Genomic DNA, 16,508 nt, shown 5'->3' on the forward strand with positions numbered 1-16,508 from the left:
AACAGGCTATGTGATCTCATACTGCACACATGACACACCTCCTTATAGCACACAAACTCCAGTAATCACAATGTGTACTATTTCTACTACAGCCCCATAATTACAAGTACTAAATACAAACCACAAATGTTAGAGAGAATGGTAATCCAGTTCCAATTAACATGCATATGAATGCACTGAGCGTTTGCTAGTTACACCTAATAAAATTACTTTAATGGTTAAAGGATTTATGATCAACTCAGTGTTTGCACCATAAACCATGGCACCTATCATGATGAACCTTTTTTGTTTCTTCGTACAGTTTTCAAACCCATTTTTGCCTCTGCAAGGATGTGCATCAACCCTAATGCTGAAGTTGAGCTAAAATCACCCAAAGCAAACCTGCACCTTGAGGTTCAGAACATTGCAATTGAGATGACCAAGCCTCAGGTATTGTTATGCCATATTGCGTACTCTCAAATTACCATTCAAAAGTTTGGGGTCACTAAGATATTATTATATTTTTTTCAGTATGTAAGAAAAGAAAAAAAAAACTTGAAGACTTGTTGTTCTTTTTGAACTTTCTTTCAAAGAATCTTGATAAAAATGTATTTTCGTTTCAGCAAAAGTTTTAGGCAGCATGACATTGATAATAAGAAAATTCAGTTTAGCTTTGCCATCACAGGAATTAATTTAAATTTTAAATTCTGTATATTTAAATAGAAAACTGTTATTTTAATTGAAATAGTAGTACAATAAAATGCTTTACTGTATTTTTGAAAGCCAAGATACAACAATGTTGTTTTGGGGTGGTTCTAGTACCTGTCCATGGTGGATCTGCTGGAGTCTGTGGACTGCATGGTCAAGAACGGCCCCTACAGAAAGTTTAGGCCTGATGTTCCAGTGCACAGAAATGCCAGGCAATGGTAAGTGCGTTATATCTTCATATGATGATTGGCTGATTAACTGGAGCTTGTTGTTTCTTACTTGGCTCCTCTGATTGATCAGGTGGAAATACAGCATCAACAGTATACTAGAAGTGCATATCAAGCACTTTACCCAGATGTGGGACTGGGCCAACATCAAGAAGCACAGGGACACACTTAAGGCTTACAAAGCAGCATACAAAGACAAACTCACACAGGGCAAAGTCCGAGAAGACACAGAGAAACAGATCAAGGTATTATTAACCAAATACTAACAAATCAGAAAGTTGCTATGCTGATAAAATAGTTTCTAATGATAAAAAATAAAGTAATAAATATAAAAATTATTTTTGTTTTTTTTTATTCATTTAAAAAAAAATATATATTTTATTTTCCAATAATGGACTTTTGGGCCACACTGTATATACATCTATTTATTGTGTTTCCCTCAGGAGCTGGAGAAAGTTCTGGATGTGTTTAACATTGTATTGGCCAGACAGCAGGTTCAGATGGAGGTATGACAACATTTACCAAAATAGAGGGCTACTGATATTTTGATATTTTGAATCCAGTGTAGCACTGTAAGTTTACTTTCTCTCTCTATAGGTGGTTCGGTCAGGACAGAATGTTGCTAAAAAGGCCACCCCTCAGAAACAGAGTGGAGGAGGTTTTTTCAGCGGTTTTTTTGGCAAGAAAGAAGGGAAGAAAAAAGAGGAAGAGGTTGATAAAGAACTTGAGAGTGAGTTTTATTTTTGATATATTTGCTAAACTTGCCTTTGAATGAATGGGTTTTTTTTTTTGATGTACAAACATATTTATGTACATGTATTTGTTATCAGGTATTGATTCCATCATGACTCCTGAAGAGAAAACAAAACTCTTCACAGCCATTGGCTACAGCGAGAGCTCACATAACCTTGCCTTACCAAAACATGTGAGTGGAAAATATACATTTATATCCAACAAAAATCCAACCATTTCAATAAGAATTCATGTGTTTTTGATTGAGGGTGAAAGATTTCCCTACTCACATTTCGCAGTACGTTTAATTTGGTAATGTGGATTTAGCGCATTGACCAACAGACACTGTTTGACTGTGATTTTTGTGTGAGTGCACTTTACACATAGCTACACTAGTGACGATGGAGGTTTTTTCTGGCTGTGAAATTTCCTTAATGTGACCACACCTTTAAGATGTTTCAAATACCTTATTTTAAGCATATCCTCCTTAGCCTTGACATATACTCAAATATATTTATGTGCTTATGTGCAGTATGTAGCTGTGATAGTCAACTTCAAACTGTTGAGCACCTCAGTAACATTCAGAGAGGAGCCTGGCGTTCCAGAGATCCTTAAAGTGCAGATGATTGACCTCAGTACGTCCATCTCACAGAGACCTGGAGCACAGGCCTTCAGGTATGTATTACGAATACATACAGAGAAACCCAACAAATGTATATAGGGCCTTATGTAAAGTATACAGTGTCTTAAGGAACTCAGTTAGTTTGGTCTTTGATATGGTTCAGTGTGAAATGTGTGTGTTGTGTAGAGTGGAGGCTAAACTGGCACACTGGTACGTGACTGGTCTGCAGCAGCAGGGGGAAGTGCCGTCTCTCATTGCGTCAGTCGGGGGCTCTGACTCCTCTCTGCTCAGCGTGCTCTTTGAGCTCAATCCAGAGGACAGCGCAGCTGACCAGCTACTCAGAGTTCATTCACAGCCTGTAGAGATCATCTATGATGCCGTAAGAGACAAGTGCACACACACAATAGTTGTCCCACACTGTAGTTGATTTTTGGACCAAGTGAATTTTGTAATATCTTAATACTATCTTTAATTTTCTTGCATAAAATTTCACTGTTACAAAGTAGTCAAAGACATGGTAACATTTGATCAGTCCAACTGAGTTGCATTTTCCGCTGATATATATATATATATAAGTGTGTGTGTTTTATATATGTATTAAATGTATGTTTATTTTCTAAATTAATTTAATATAATAAAATAAAAATGAAAATATTTAGATAATTCAACATAATGTATTTACTTATATAAATATGTATTTATTTTGTTATGCATTTATATAATTAATATGGTAAAACATACATAATTAACATAATTACAGTAAAAAATGTCATTTAGATCATTCGACTAAATATAATGTATTTCTTCATATAAATATGTATATTTTGTGCTTAATTTGATGTAATAAAATAATATAATTGATATTTAAATTTATTTATTTATTTAAAAAATTTATTTATTTCGATAATTAGACGGTGTACAATTCATTTACCTGTTTTATAGCTGACAGTCATCAGCATAGCAGAATTCTTTAAGACGGGGAAAGGAGTTGATCTGGAGGTCATCACTTCAGCAACACTCAGCAAACTTGAGGAGATTAAAGAGAAGACAGCAAGTGGTAACACTCTCCTCATTTCCCATCATCCCCAAAGAGAAATGGTCACACTGGGAGAGAGAATGTCAGGAGCCATCAGTAATACTTTCCCTTTATCTTTAAATAAATACAGGTTTGTCTCATATCATTGAGACACGTAAGGTGCTGGACTTGAGGATCGATTTAAAACCCTCCTACTTGCTGCTGCCCAAGTCTGGATTCTATGATGGCAAATCAGACCTCATGATTGTTGATTTTGGTTACCTACAGGTGAGGGAGGGAAGTAAAATCATATTTAAGAGAGAAATCTTTCTGCTAATAATGACTGACTGACTGTACATTTGTGTGTGTAGTTGAACAGTGTAGATCAGGGCAGCCATCAGCAGATATCTGCAAGTTTTTCATCACTAGAGGAAATCATGGATAGAGCATATGAAAGATATTCATTGGAGCTTCGCAGTGTCCAGATACTCTATAGCAAATCAGGTAAACACAATGCAACACGGCAAAGAATTGAACTGCCTGAACAAGCTATTTTATTCACTCCGGTGGCTCTTTTTTTGAAGGAGAGAAATGGAAAAATGCTCGTCTTGAAGGCTTCTCCCATCAGCACATCCTGCAGCCAATGGACTTCACGCTTCAACTCGCTAAATGTATGGTGGACAAAGATGCCCGTATGCCCAGGTTAGCTTTCGCTCTCTATCATATGCCTCTTTTAATTCTCACACATGCACTAATATCCGTTCCTTTCCAGGTTCAAAATATCAGGGGAGCTGCCATTACTTTATGTGAAGATCTCTGACCAGAAGATCCAGGGTGTTCTGGAACTGGTGGACAGTATTCCTCTCCCTCAGACTACCTCAACCCCTCCTAGCAGTCCCACAAAAAAGGTCAGAAAACACAACAAATGAAAAAAGACAGTACAGTCTCTATATATTGGCTAATGTGTTGCTTCATCTCACACTTAAAAAGTCATGACTCATGAATGGTAGTTTCTTAGTAGGACTCCACAGGTATTTGATAGTATTGTCATTGCTGTTGTTTTTTCTGAAAGCCATGAATATTTCAAGCCTCTTAAAATAATTGTAGTGTACTTATTCCTTTCAGAGTCATGTGCTATGTCTGAGTCCAAAACAAAGAGTTGCTTGCTTTTATATTTAGTTCCTGAATTTTCTCTGCGAGCGTGACAGTGGAGCTTCAGTCTCCACAGATTACACAACTCGGGAAAGACATTATCCACAATCAGCATCACTGTCTATCTACCCAATGAGCCATGTGCTGTATCTTATTAGTGGACTTGCTGCCTCAACAAGCAAGGAAAACCCCTTAATAGTTTACTTCACAAAATAAATGTAGAAGGATGTTCTAGATATCATCATAGATAAATAAAAAATAAATATAAATAATAAATATAAAACCTACACAACTATTCAAGAGTTTGGGCTCATTAAGATTTTTAAAATAAATTAATACTTTTTATTTCAGCAATAAAATTAAATGAATACTTTTTATTATCAATATTAAATTGATAAGAAATTTCTGCAAATATATTTTTTTGAAAATATATTAAAATCAACAGTGTATTAAAATAAACAACAGTTTATTTATATAATGTATACAAAAAACAACAGTTATTTAAAATTGTAATATTTCACACTATTACTGTTTTACTGTATTTTTATTTAATAAATGTAACTTTGGCTTGGATAACATAATAGACTTAATTCAAAAACATTTTAAAAAATCATATCGACCCCAAAACTTTTGAACTGTAGTGAAAATGACATTTTTTATTTTATTAATATATATATATATATATATATATATATATATTCTCCTTGAAATACATTCTTACAAAAATGTTACCAAGTGTCTATAATGCATAATTAATAATTGAACATGAGTTAAATGGATATGTGTGGTTACAAATTTTCCCCCAATGCTGCCACCATTTAGGGCCAGATTTACTAACAGCTTATGTCAGCACAAACCCTTTTTTGGCATTCCCTTTCTGATACAAAATTTATGGTAGTTTTATTTATGGAGTATGACCTTTTGTGCACATGTATTGGAAGTTTTGTATAGGAATATATTCCCCCCCTTATAATTGGTTTGTATAATTATGATGATGTTCTTCAGAAGGTGTTGGGGATGCCACTGTCTGATGCCAGGCCAAAGGTCTTGGGTTTAGACCCCACAGTTCTGTCCTATACTGTTGCGTCAGGTCAGAATTAATCCAGATACTCGCATGTACATTCACACAGAATTCATTTAGAAAAATCAAAATGCGGATGTGTATCTGTCTGTGTGTCTGATCGTGCTTGTGTGTTTAGAATCTGAGGAAGACATCAGTGAGAAGTCTGTGGATGAAGACACTCTCAGATCAACTTTAGAGGAGCTGACCGAAGTGCAGTTTCAGTTTGAAGTCAAAGCGGTACGTTCTTACTTTGTTCACACCATAAATGTCTCCTTTTGAAAAGGCATACCAGTTCACCAATGGGCATATGAGTCCCACATTTCATAAAAGCTGTCATGATAAAAAATTCAGAATTCCATGAGTTGATTACAACTATTTTGTTTATGATTTCTGTTTATGTTTATGTTGACCATTGTGTGTTTCCGTGTGAAGTTATGTATACTGTATGTGTATATGTAGGTGACGTTGGAGCTTACAAGGCAGGCCGCTCAGGAAGATGTTGTTTTGGCGCTCCGTGTGTCTCAACTGGGTGCTGAGGGCAAGATGCGAACCTTCGATCTCACGGTCACATCTTACCTGCGCAAGATCAGCCTGGATTACTGCGAGACAAAAGGTACATGCACGTACATAACGTGTGATCAGCGTTTAGTTGTTTGAAGTACTTCATGATGTTTTAGGGATGCTGTCTCTCTCATTCTTGTGTGTATATTTTTCAGATGTGCAAAATCAGCCACTTCATTTAATTACCTCTTCAGACGAACATGGCTCAGATCTATTGAAAGTAGAGTACATCAAAGTAAGCATAAGCATCTCGCTTATCAAGCACTCTATAAAATACTCTCTCAAATGGGTTGTTTTAGCAAAGTGGTTTGATTTGTTCTGGTCTGCGTGGCCTTTTTGTGTCCTTTAGGCTGATGTGAAGGGACCCAGCTTTAACACCTTATTTAATAATACAGAACAGACACTGAAGGTATGTTTAAGTTTTACATTTCCAAATAATTGAATGCCAATATTCATTCATTCATTCATTCATTTTTTTTATTAAGATAAAAAAAGTAAAATAAAAAGATTTATCTTGTAATAATAAAATTAATAAATATATTTAATGTAGTAAAATATTTTTTATTGTATGTTTTTGACTGTGTTTGATACACACATTGACACACACTGACACACACACACACACACATGCACACACACACACACACACACACATCTATCTATCTATCTATCTATCTATCTATCTATATATATATATATACTGTATATACTGTATGTGTATATATATATATATATATATATGTGTATGTATCAAATACATTCATATACAAATCATTTTTATTATAAACTCTAAACATAACTATAATGATAATTATAATGAACTGTACGAGATGCGGATCAGAGGATTAGAACCTTGAACCTCCCGAGTCCCGACACGCTAGGCAAAAGTTCTACCTCTGGACCACCACTGTACATTTACAAAAAAGGCCGTATATACTCTATATACTCACTATATTCTGACATTGTGCTCATTTTCATGTATGTACATCAGGAAGCTACAGGACATCGTCTTTCAAAACCTGACCTACTCGAAAGAGAAAAAAAGAATGAATGCGTCATTGTACCCAGCACTTTTGAAAATGCCCTTCCGAATACGTCTCTGTCTCCAGCACATTTCAAACCAAACTTACACCCATGGACTCGCGTTGCGTGTGGCGCTGGTATGCGTCTAGCAATCGTGCCCTGCTTCATACTACAGTCATGTTAAAAATATCAATGTATTCACTCATCCATAAAAGATCTATCAGCCTGACGACCAGATCCATAATTCCGCTTAAAGCGGAATATACGTCATTAATATACGCCTTTGTTATTGTAAGAGGTTAGCGACCCCTGGTGGCGAAACATCCTGCATATTGTACCTTTAATTTAAGTTACTGATTTATTTTATTTCACAGGTGGAGTTTTCCTCATTGGACTTTATGCTGCACACTAAAGCTTTGCTGTCTACCATCAACTACATGAATTCGGCTATACCACAAGACCTTACAGCTTCTAAAGAAAAAGAAACCAAGAGACGAGACCAGAGAGTGACACCAGGGAAGACAGGTGGGAACGCAGGCAAACACTTATTAACAATACACGTGTGAAAACAAATGCATTTTGCTTGTCAAATTATTAGGTTGTCCCTGAATATTCCTCATGCATCCATGTTGTCTTTGTCTCTGCTTTATAGGTTTTTTCATGGGTAACTAATGTTTTTTTTTTTTTTTTTTTTAACCCTTGCACTGGTCTTGACATGACGTACTAACAGGAGTCTGAAACAGTATCTGTTTTGCTTGTATTAAAGCATGTTGCAGACAGTATTGGTTTCAGATTGTCACACAGTGTGTTGTTTGAGTGTTTTAACTGAAGTATCTATGTTTTCTTAGTGTCCAAGGGTTCGAAGGACTCTGGTATTGTGAACTTTAAACTGTCTGCTGTGCTTGGCTCCTTCAGAGTGGCTGTCTGCGATGACAGAAGCAACATTGCTGACATACGGATCCAAGGTAGAAAAACTACCTGTACGGTGTCTGTACAGCTTTTCTTTAAATGATTACATTGAATTATATAAGTTTAATTTATTTTCCCTAAGAACATTTCATGCAAGTTAACCAAACATGGTTCTTTCATTTATGTCAGGCATTGATGCATCTGTGGTGGTCCAGGCCAAAGAAACAGATGTTTTTGCCCGTCTGCGTGATATTGTGGTTCTTGATGTGGACCCTAAAACCATCCATAAAAAGGTAAGAGAGCAGTTATAATATTTTTGGAAGATTTGCAGATGCCGAGTTTCAGTGCTCCAGTCAATATTTGTGTGAATACCACCAGGCGGTGTCAATTGTTGGAGAAGAGGTGTTCAGCTTCAAGATGACCTTGTACCCTGGGGCCACTAAAGGCGACGGCTACACTGACACCTCCAAAGTGGATGGGAAAGTTATCTTGAGACTTGGCTGCATCCAGATTGTCTACTTGCACAAGTTCCTTATGTCTTTATTGGTGAGAATTAATGCAAATGCACTTCCCTTTCATATCTGGGCTCAAATTCTGTTGTCTGTATTACTCTGTCATCTAAAGTGAATACCAATATAGTCACTTATTATTAAAACAGACAGGGACAAAGCTTTTGAAAATCAGTATTTCTCGGTGTCTGTATTTTTATTTTTTTGTATTTTGTCTGGACATTTATGTCTTCAACCACCCCCCGCCCCCCTTTTTTATTGCTGTGATGCCTTTTCCTCCCCTCATAGTGTTTGTTAACTGTGTCTTCCTCTTTTCAGGACTCTTTTAGCTATCAGTACTCTGCTGATGAGGTACAGCCTTGGGCATGCTGCATTAAAGTCTTTTGCTTTGCAGCTTAACTTCAAATGCACCTCTGCACACAATGAAATATGTCTACACCCCACTAAACTGTACTGAATTTGTTGTGCACATAATTAAACCTTTAATTTGATTGTAAGATGAAAACGTTAATCCTGGTTAACAACATTCACAGCAATGTTTATGACTGCCTTTGTTTCGTTTAGTTTCTAGTGCAGTGATTCTTAACTAGTGTGCTTCCGCAAACTTTCAAGGGAGCAGCTGGACTTAAAAGTATTTAGATTAATACAATTCATAAAATAAATTAAATTAATAAAAAAATGTTGTATCTGTATAGTAAAACTAAATATTTTACTGTAAAAATATAGTTAGTATAAAATGGTTAAAAAACATAAACTGAAATCATGCTGTTTTAATACAAATTAAAAAAAAAATGTTAAAAAGTATTTAAAAAAAAATATACAGTTCTTGAAACTTCTGGAATCACAAAATGAATTAATATTAATGAAAAGTTTTTAAAAAAGCAGCTTTGTCATTATTGCAGCATATTGGGGGGACTTCGAGCCAAAAAGGTTGAGAAACACTGTTCTAGTGGCAGGTTAATACTGATAGTTTATACTGTTTAAAAAATAAAGTAGAATATTATAGAAAAATATATATTCTAAAAGCTGGAAAACACAAACACAAACAGAGGCAGTTTCCAGTCACTAATATTGTTAATAATATTTCAGTATTGCTTGCATTACATTATATATACCACTGATGTATAATAAACTCTTTTATAATGGTTATGCATTTTTAGTTATGCTTTAGACTGGTTTGTCTTTTTGTTCATCTCTCAAAAGATTGCAGCCATACTTGAGATTGTTAGACATTAAAACTGCAGTTTGGAATTTCTGTTTTCTTGTTTTTTTGTAATTAAGTATATTAGCATTCACTACTTAGTTTTAATTGTGTGGTATTCCTGTTCTAACTGTGAGATGTTGTTAAAGAAGTGGACATTAAATTATGCATATTCACCCTATGGTGTTTTTTACGTGCAGTGAGGCCCAGCATATTTAAATGACTTGATCACGAATGTATGGATTTGCATGTCTGCTTGTTTCTCATATTGCATACTGAAGTAGAATTCACGGAAATCTGAGATGGAATTTCGCACGATATGGATGCCTTTATTTTACTGGTTCTAACTTTCATTCTCGACATGCTTAATAGAAACAGCTCACCTGTCATACCCAGACAATAAAATCATCAACTACCTTATCTTACAAAAAAAATAGTGTTTCACACCAGCACTGCTTTTTCCACCCCTGTTGAATTTGCAACTTTTTGTTGTAAATTTGGCTTTCAGGCATTTTAAAAGACAAGAACCTCCCTGCATGAACTCTTACTATGGATCCCAAGCTGTCACATTAAAACCTTCCCTCACATCAATGTCAAGTCACAATAAGCTGTAACTAACTGTTGGTTGTCTTCCATAGATGTTTGTGGATAACTTCCAGACCGCTAAAGAGGCTCTCAGTGCCGCCACGGCTCAGGCCGCGGAGAAAGCAGCTTCCAGTGTGAGGGATTTTGCTCTAAGGAGCTTCAGACTTGCCATGGACATCAGGCTAAAGGCCCCCCTTATCATAATCCCTCAGTCCTCCACATCCTATAATGCATTTGTGGTTGACCTGGGTCTCATTACTGTGGGAAACAGCTTCTCTCTGCTGGCAGCTGAGGGCTTCCCATTGCCTGCAGTTTTGGAGACCATGGATGTAAAACTCACGCAGCTCAAACTATCTAGGTAACAAAGAAAGTTGGAGATCTTCAAAATGAATTTATGTGATTTGAAGCAGATTTTATAATCAAGTTAAAGAATGGTGCATTATATTTTAGCATTTGCATTATATTACAGTTTAGTCTTAATGGCAGAATTATTTTAGTAGTATTAACAAACCATTAGTATTTACTGTTGTATTTCAAATACTATAGTATTTATAATGTGTATATTTTGAAATAGCTTTTAGTTTAATATTTTTATTTTTCATTTTAATTCTAGTTTAGGTTTTATGTTTGGGTATTAATGTTTGTATTTTTTTTTATTATTAGTTTTAGTAATGTTAGTATTTCAAAATAATTTTATTTGATTCTGTTCATTGGCAAGGCAAGTTAATAGCTTTAGTTTGTTAGCAATAACAACACTGATTTTCTGAACCTGTTTGGTGTTTGATTCAGATGATTTAGAGATGGCTCCTAACTTTCCTAACTGTCTTATATATTTGACCTTCTTTCTCCAGGACTGTTCTGAAGCATGATGCTGCTCATCTAGATATTGAAATTCTGGAGCCCATAAATCTCAAGCTTTTAGTCAAGCGGAATTTGGCTTCCACCTGGTACAACAAAATTCCTGGAGTGGAGGTCAAAGGAGGACTTCAATCAATGAACGTGAGTTTCTCGTGATGTTTCGAAAGTGAAAGTGTTCATCTAAAATCTAAATTGGGAAACAAAGATGATTGCTTGGAGAGAACTAAAGATTAGTTATTTTCTGGCATCTGTAGATGGCTCTTGGCCAGGAGGATTTTGGGGTCCTCATGAGAATCCTAGCAGAGAACATTGGCGAGGGAAGCAAGACTGCTGCAGTGGAGGGAACAAAAACTTCTGCTAAAGGTTTAATTCGTCACTAAACTTCAGCCAGTAAAGTTTCTTTGAGGGCTTCATTTGACCCTTTTTTCCTCCACAGATGAAGCTGTTGCAGATGAAGCTGTTACTGATGAAGGATTGATAGTGACACTTCCTGTGGGGACAGGGCTTCAACCTGCATTGACCAATGGTGCTTTTACTGAGAATGTTGTCAATGTGCTGCTCAATTTTGAAATCAAGGAGGTGATTAACCTCACTTAAGTTCTTATTTGCATTTGTCTTGCAGTAATAACTCCAGTTTTTTTGACTAGGAATCTGGTATGGAGTGAGAATCCTGTACCTTTTTATCTTCTGAGAATCCTGTATCTTCCCTTTTTTTTAGGTTATGCTGACGTTGAAAAAGTCTAAAAATGGGCAAGAGTCTCCCTTTTTGGTTCTCCATGTAGCTCATCTTGGAATTGATACCAAAGTTCGAAAATATGACATGGAGGCCACAACATACATCAAAACCATTTCCATGAAGTGCCTAGAGTTCCCTGGTTTGTAGCACTTGGTTTATTTTCATAAATTAGTAGAATTCATTTATATTTGTGAACCTATAAACACATAGTTTAAGTATATAATATAAATAACTTATTTTTTATTTTATTTTTTTATTTTTTTTTGCAGATTCAAATGGAGAGCCGCTTTGTATAATCAGTTCTTCAGTAGAGTCTGGAGCAGATCTTTTTGAAGTCAAATATTTTAAGGTATCCAATATCATTTCTTTCTGATGTACAAATGCTAATGATCAAACTACCTATACAGACGTTGTTAAAAAACTCCTATATTGTCAAGTGATTGAAAATATAGTCAAGCCTATATTGTCAAGGGGTAGTTCACCCAAAATTTTTTGTCATCATTTACTCAAACTCATACAGGTTTAGAGCAACTTGAGGGTCTTTCTTCTGTTGAACACAAAAGAAGATAATTTAAGGAATGTTGGTAACCAGACTGTTGACGGCACCCAATTTGACTTCCATTGTCGCAAAAAAAAAAAATTCTATGGAAGTCAATGGGTGCTGTCAACTGTCTGGTTACCAACATTCCTTAAAATATCTTCTTTTGTGTTCAACAGAAGAAACAAACTCATACAGGTTTAGAACAACTTGAGGGTGAGTTAATGATGACAACATTTTTTATGTTTGGGTTTTAATTAAAGTCAGCACTTTTTGAATTCATTGCTTGATCAAAGCATCTGGTCAATTATATCCAGCTATTAGCCACTACGCTATTTAGTGTTTATGGAGTGCCATTCATTTTACCTCCTGATGGTCACTCATGAGTATACTGTTAAAAGTCCAGAGATGTGAATGCATATTAATCAAGTTCTGATGAAATGCATAGATGTATAGGTGGCTATGTAATATTTTCAGAAACAGTGCTAATTGATCTTTCAATATTGATTGGATTCATTTTTAATGTATTCATAGTTGAAATTGTTATAATGGAAGACAAACAAGTAGCAGGGGTTGAGAGGTTCATGCTCCATTGAATGAATGCATGAATGGAGATCTTTATCTTTCTTTCTGTCTTTGTAGGCTGATCGAAATGGGCCCAACTTTGCTAGCGTTTACCAGAATACTGAACAGAAGATCAATGTAAGGATCTGTAAATAATGTATAATAACGAACAGTTTTGGAAATTGAGGATGTAACAGGCCTTTTTCTCTTTAGGTGGTATTCTCCTCCCTAGACTTGATGTTGCATACTGAGGCTCTCCTCGCTACTATGGACTTCCTGTCTGCTGCCCTGTCCACCAGCAGTCTGCCCTCACCTGAGAGAGAGAGCAAAAATAGTGACGACATGAGAACTACCTCAGCTAAATCCAGTAAACGCACTGACTGAAACTGACAAACACTAAATTCTTTCACACATTTTAAGAATGAAGTAATGAAGAATTGTTTTTTTGTCTTAGCTGCATTGAGCTCTCCCTCTGATGGTGACATCATTGACCTGATGGTGAATATGCAGCTTGGTGCATTTAATGTGTTGGTGTGTGACCAGAAGAGCAACATGGCAGACATCAAGATTCAAGGTTTCAATCCATTTCTTTTTTGAAAATAAAAAAAACACCATGTGCTGTAAATTGTAATAAAGTAATGCAGGTTTTAAAATGTAAGCTTCTAGTACATAAATATGATTGTATATAGGATATAATGCATTTAATATTATATACCAACTTTAGTTTTTATTACCAGAAAATATTATAATCACAGTGCAATATATATATATATATATATATATATATTTAATTGTTGTATTAAAGCAACTTGTTTATTTGTTTTATGTGTATCATCTGCTTATATATATTTTTTGTTAAAACCTCTAAAGCTGGTTTTGTTTGGTGGTTGATTATAAAACTGCTTCTCCTGTAGGTTTGGATGGTTCTCTACAAATGCAAGGAACACAGACATACATATCCACACGCCTGCGTGACTTCATCGTCATCAATGTGGATCCTAAAACAGTTCACAAGAAGGCAAGTTAGCCACACAGTTCTCAGATCTTGTGTAATTGTAAATAAAATAGCAAAGTCTGTATTTTTAAGCTGGATTTCATTTAATTAAAATAAAACTGAAGTGAAAGTAAAGTGAACTGCAATGTCTGTTATTTGTCATTTCTGGTTCTCTAGGCCATCTCCATCGTAGGCGATGAGGTGTTCAGCTTCAGCATGAGTCTAACACCCAAAGCCACTGAGGGGGCTGGGTATACCGACACTTCAAAGGTCGATGGCAAAGTGAAACTCAACGTGGGCTGTATTCAAGTAGTCTACCTTCATAAATTCGTCATGTCATTGCTGGTGAGTTTGAATTGCACCCATGGCCTCTGCTAATTCAAGCACACTAACTTACCTTTACTTTCTCTCTCTACAGAATTTCAGTAATAACTTCCAGACCGCTAAAGAGGCTCTCAGTGCCGCCACGGCTCAGGCCGCGGAGAAAGCAGCTTCCAGTGTGAGGGATTTTGCTCAAAAGAGCTTCAGACTTGCTATGAACATTAGACTGAAGGCCCCTCTTATCATAATCCCTCAGTCCTCCACATCCCATAATGCTGTGGAGGCGGACCTGGGTCTCATTACTGTGGGAAACAGCTTCTCTCTGCTCCCAGTTGAAGGTTGTCCGCTGCCTGCTGTCATAGATAACATGGATATCGAGCTCACTCAGCTAAAGCTGTCCAGGTAGTCCACTGCCATGAAGCTTCGTTAGGATTCTCAGACTTACTTTTCAAAGTATAATTATATGGAGCATATGTCCATTTACAGATCTGTTAATAAACTGAACTGAATTAATTTCCTAAATTTTCTAGTTGTCCATTATACAACTTTGTATGTTTCCTCTTATGCATCCTTTTGTTCGATATCCTCAGAATTTGCATGGAGCAGGACTCAAATCAGCCTAGTTCAAAACTGTTGGAGCCAGTCAACCTGGTTCTGTCTGTAAAACGTAACCTGGCGGCATCATGGTACCAGAAGATGGCTGCCATAGAGGTGGATGGAGATCTGAAGCCCATGAAGGTCTGTTCACACACCGGATGTATGATGCCAGAACATAAAAAAGTCGCAATATAACAGAAGTAGCAAAGTATATAGAGAGTGAATTATATATTTTTAACCCAGGTTATTGAACAATTCTGGTAGTTTCACTGCAAGATCAAGTTATGACATTTTGATTAAAAAAAAAAAAAACAAAGAAAAATTTTTTTTTTGATTCGTTCACACTAAAATCAATAACATGCGATTAGAAAAAAATACATTTTCACTTAATGCATTTACTCACCCTCAAGTTGTTCCAAACCTGTTCTTGTGTTGTTTCATCTGCTGAACACCAAAAAATATATATTTTGAAGGTAACCAAACAATTGTGGGGAACCATTGATTTCCATGATATGAAAAAAATACTATGGAAGTCAATAGTGCCCAACTGTTTGGTTACAAGATTCTTCAAAATATCTTCTTTTATGTTCCACATAATAAAGAAATTCATAAAGGTTTTGAACAACTTGAGGGTGAGAAAATGATGATGATTTTTTGGTGAACTATCCCTTTAAATGGATCTAATGTCACAGTCTGTGGAAATTACTATTTTTATAAACTATAATAATTAGTATAGTTTTGGCTGGTCCATATATTCTGGGATCTGGTTATAAGTAATTATAAAATTGGAATGATTGTTGGAAAATGAATCAAGATTCTGACATGTTCCAGGTGGCTCTGTGTCAAGATGACCTGAGTGTCCTGCTGCGGATTCTGATGGAGAACATCGGGGAGGCAAGCAGCCTTCAATCTGACACACCGTTAGCCCTCAAACAAGAGAGTTTGCTTGTCAGAGCACGTACGGCCACTGGTGAGAGAAAACTGTTACACACAGATGTTTTGTATAATGATCTTGCTTATAGAGAAGAACTCAACGGATGGGCTTGTTTTGTGTAGGCTCTGAGATTCTTGTGGAGAAGCTGTCTGAAAATAAACTGAAGGAGACAGAGATTCTGGAGAGTGTCAAATTCAGCTTTAATGTTGAGTCGCTTGGCCTCATGCTCTACAGTAATGACCCTGTACAGGTGTGTATAAAGCCTACAGATCAGTGAACATCAGTGACTGCTTACAGTTACTTTCCTAAAGTGAGCAGTTAAAAAAGCATTTTTTTTCCCCCCATCTCTCTTTCTTTCTCTAGCCATCTGTACATCAGGAGCAGTTGTGTTTAGGGGAATTTATGCTGCGTAAAATGGAGACTTCAGGCAAAATGTTTAGTAATGGGAATATGGAGGTCTCCACCATCCTCACCACATGCACACTGGATGACAGGAGGAGCGGCATTCAAAGAGTCACATCCAGGTGATTTACACATAATAAAACCTAATACAATAACAAACAATTATAAAATAAACGCATATATATATATATATATATATATATATATATATATTATTTACAAAATGTACTATATATATACAATGTACTACCGGTCAAAAGTTAGCAATAATTAAAATA

At 35.9% G+C, this 16,508-nt stretch overlaps 1 protein-coding gene across 6 annotated transcripts in view; it reads left to right on the forward strand.

Annotated features, from left to right (window-relative positions):
* The window catches only part of vps13c (vacuolar protein sorting 13 homolog C), a 48,631-nt gene that overhangs the window by 12,484 nt on the left and 19,639 nt on the right, over positions 1–16,508 (forward strand). For 4 of the 6 annotated variants that reach the window (XM_089129576.1, XM_089129579.1, XM_089129577.1 and 1 more), the window contains 39 exons: positions 302–429; positions 799–905; positions 988–1,159; positions 1,358–1,420; positions 1,512–1,644; positions 1,745–1,839; positions 2,179–2,321; positions 2,455–2,647; positions 3,211–3,325; positions 3,435–3,571; positions 3,655–3,787; positions 3,868–3,985; positions 4,056–4,191; positions 5,441–5,525; positions 5,635–5,735; positions 5,958–6,111; positions 6,215–6,294; positions 6,409–6,468; positions 7,457–7,607; positions 7,931–8,047; positions 8,181–8,284; positions 8,370–8,537; positions 8,819–8,851; positions 10,340–10,644; positions 11,138–11,285; positions 11,399–11,507; positions 11,581–11,723; positions 11,863–12,019; positions 12,150–12,229; positions 13,061–13,120; positions 13,196–13,349; positions 13,437–13,556; positions 13,897–14,000; positions 14,154–14,321; positions 14,395–14,699; positions 14,888–15,035; positions 15,726–15,864; positions 15,951–16,078; positions 16,192–16,352. In XM_089129576.1, the coding sequence (XP_088985702.1) occupies positions 302–429; positions 799–905; positions 988–1,159; positions 1,358–1,420; positions 1,512–1,644; positions 1,745–1,839; positions 2,179–2,321; positions 2,455–2,647; positions 3,211–3,325; positions 3,435–3,571; positions 3,655–3,787; positions 3,868–3,985; positions 4,056–4,191; positions 5,441–5,525; positions 5,635–5,735; positions 5,958–6,111; positions 6,215–6,294; positions 6,409–6,468; positions 7,457–7,607; positions 7,931–8,047; positions 8,181–8,284; positions 8,370–8,537; positions 8,819–8,851; positions 10,340–10,644; positions 11,138–11,285; positions 11,399–11,507; positions 11,581–11,723; positions 11,863–12,019; positions 12,150–12,229; positions 13,061–13,120; positions 13,196–13,349; positions 13,437–13,556; positions 13,897–14,000; positions 14,154–14,321; positions 14,395–14,699; positions 14,888–15,035; positions 15,726–15,864; positions 15,951–16,078; positions 16,192–16,352 (5,155 nt within the window). The remainder of the gene's footprint in view (positions 1–301; positions 430–798; positions 906–987; positions 1,160–1,357; positions 1,421–1,511; positions 1,645–1,744; positions 1,840–2,178; positions 2,322–2,454; positions 2,648–3,210; positions 3,326–3,434; positions 3,572–3,654; positions 3,788–3,867; positions 3,986–4,055; positions 4,192–5,440; positions 5,526–5,634; positions 5,736–5,957; positions 6,112–6,214; positions 6,295–6,408; positions 6,469–7,456; positions 7,608–7,930; positions 8,048–8,180; positions 8,285–8,369; positions 8,538–8,818; positions 8,852–10,339; positions 10,645–11,137; positions 11,286–11,398; positions 11,508–11,580; positions 11,724–11,862; positions 12,020–12,149; positions 12,230–13,060; positions 13,121–13,195; positions 13,350–13,436; positions 13,557–13,896; positions 14,001–14,153; positions 14,322–14,394; positions 14,700–14,887; positions 15,036–15,725; positions 15,865–15,950; positions 16,079–16,191; positions 16,353–16,508) is intronic. The other 2 variants (XM_089129578.1, XM_039662906.2) reach the window with 2 other exon arrangements.

Source organism: Pimephales promelas, chromosome 1 (genome assembly GCF_988280905.1).
Source record: "Pimephales promelas chromosome 1, fPimPro1.hap1.1, whole genome shotgun sequence".
NCBI classification, from domain to species: Eukaryota; Metazoa; Chordata; class Actinopteri; order Cypriniformes; family Leuciscidae; genus Pimephales; species Pimephales promelas.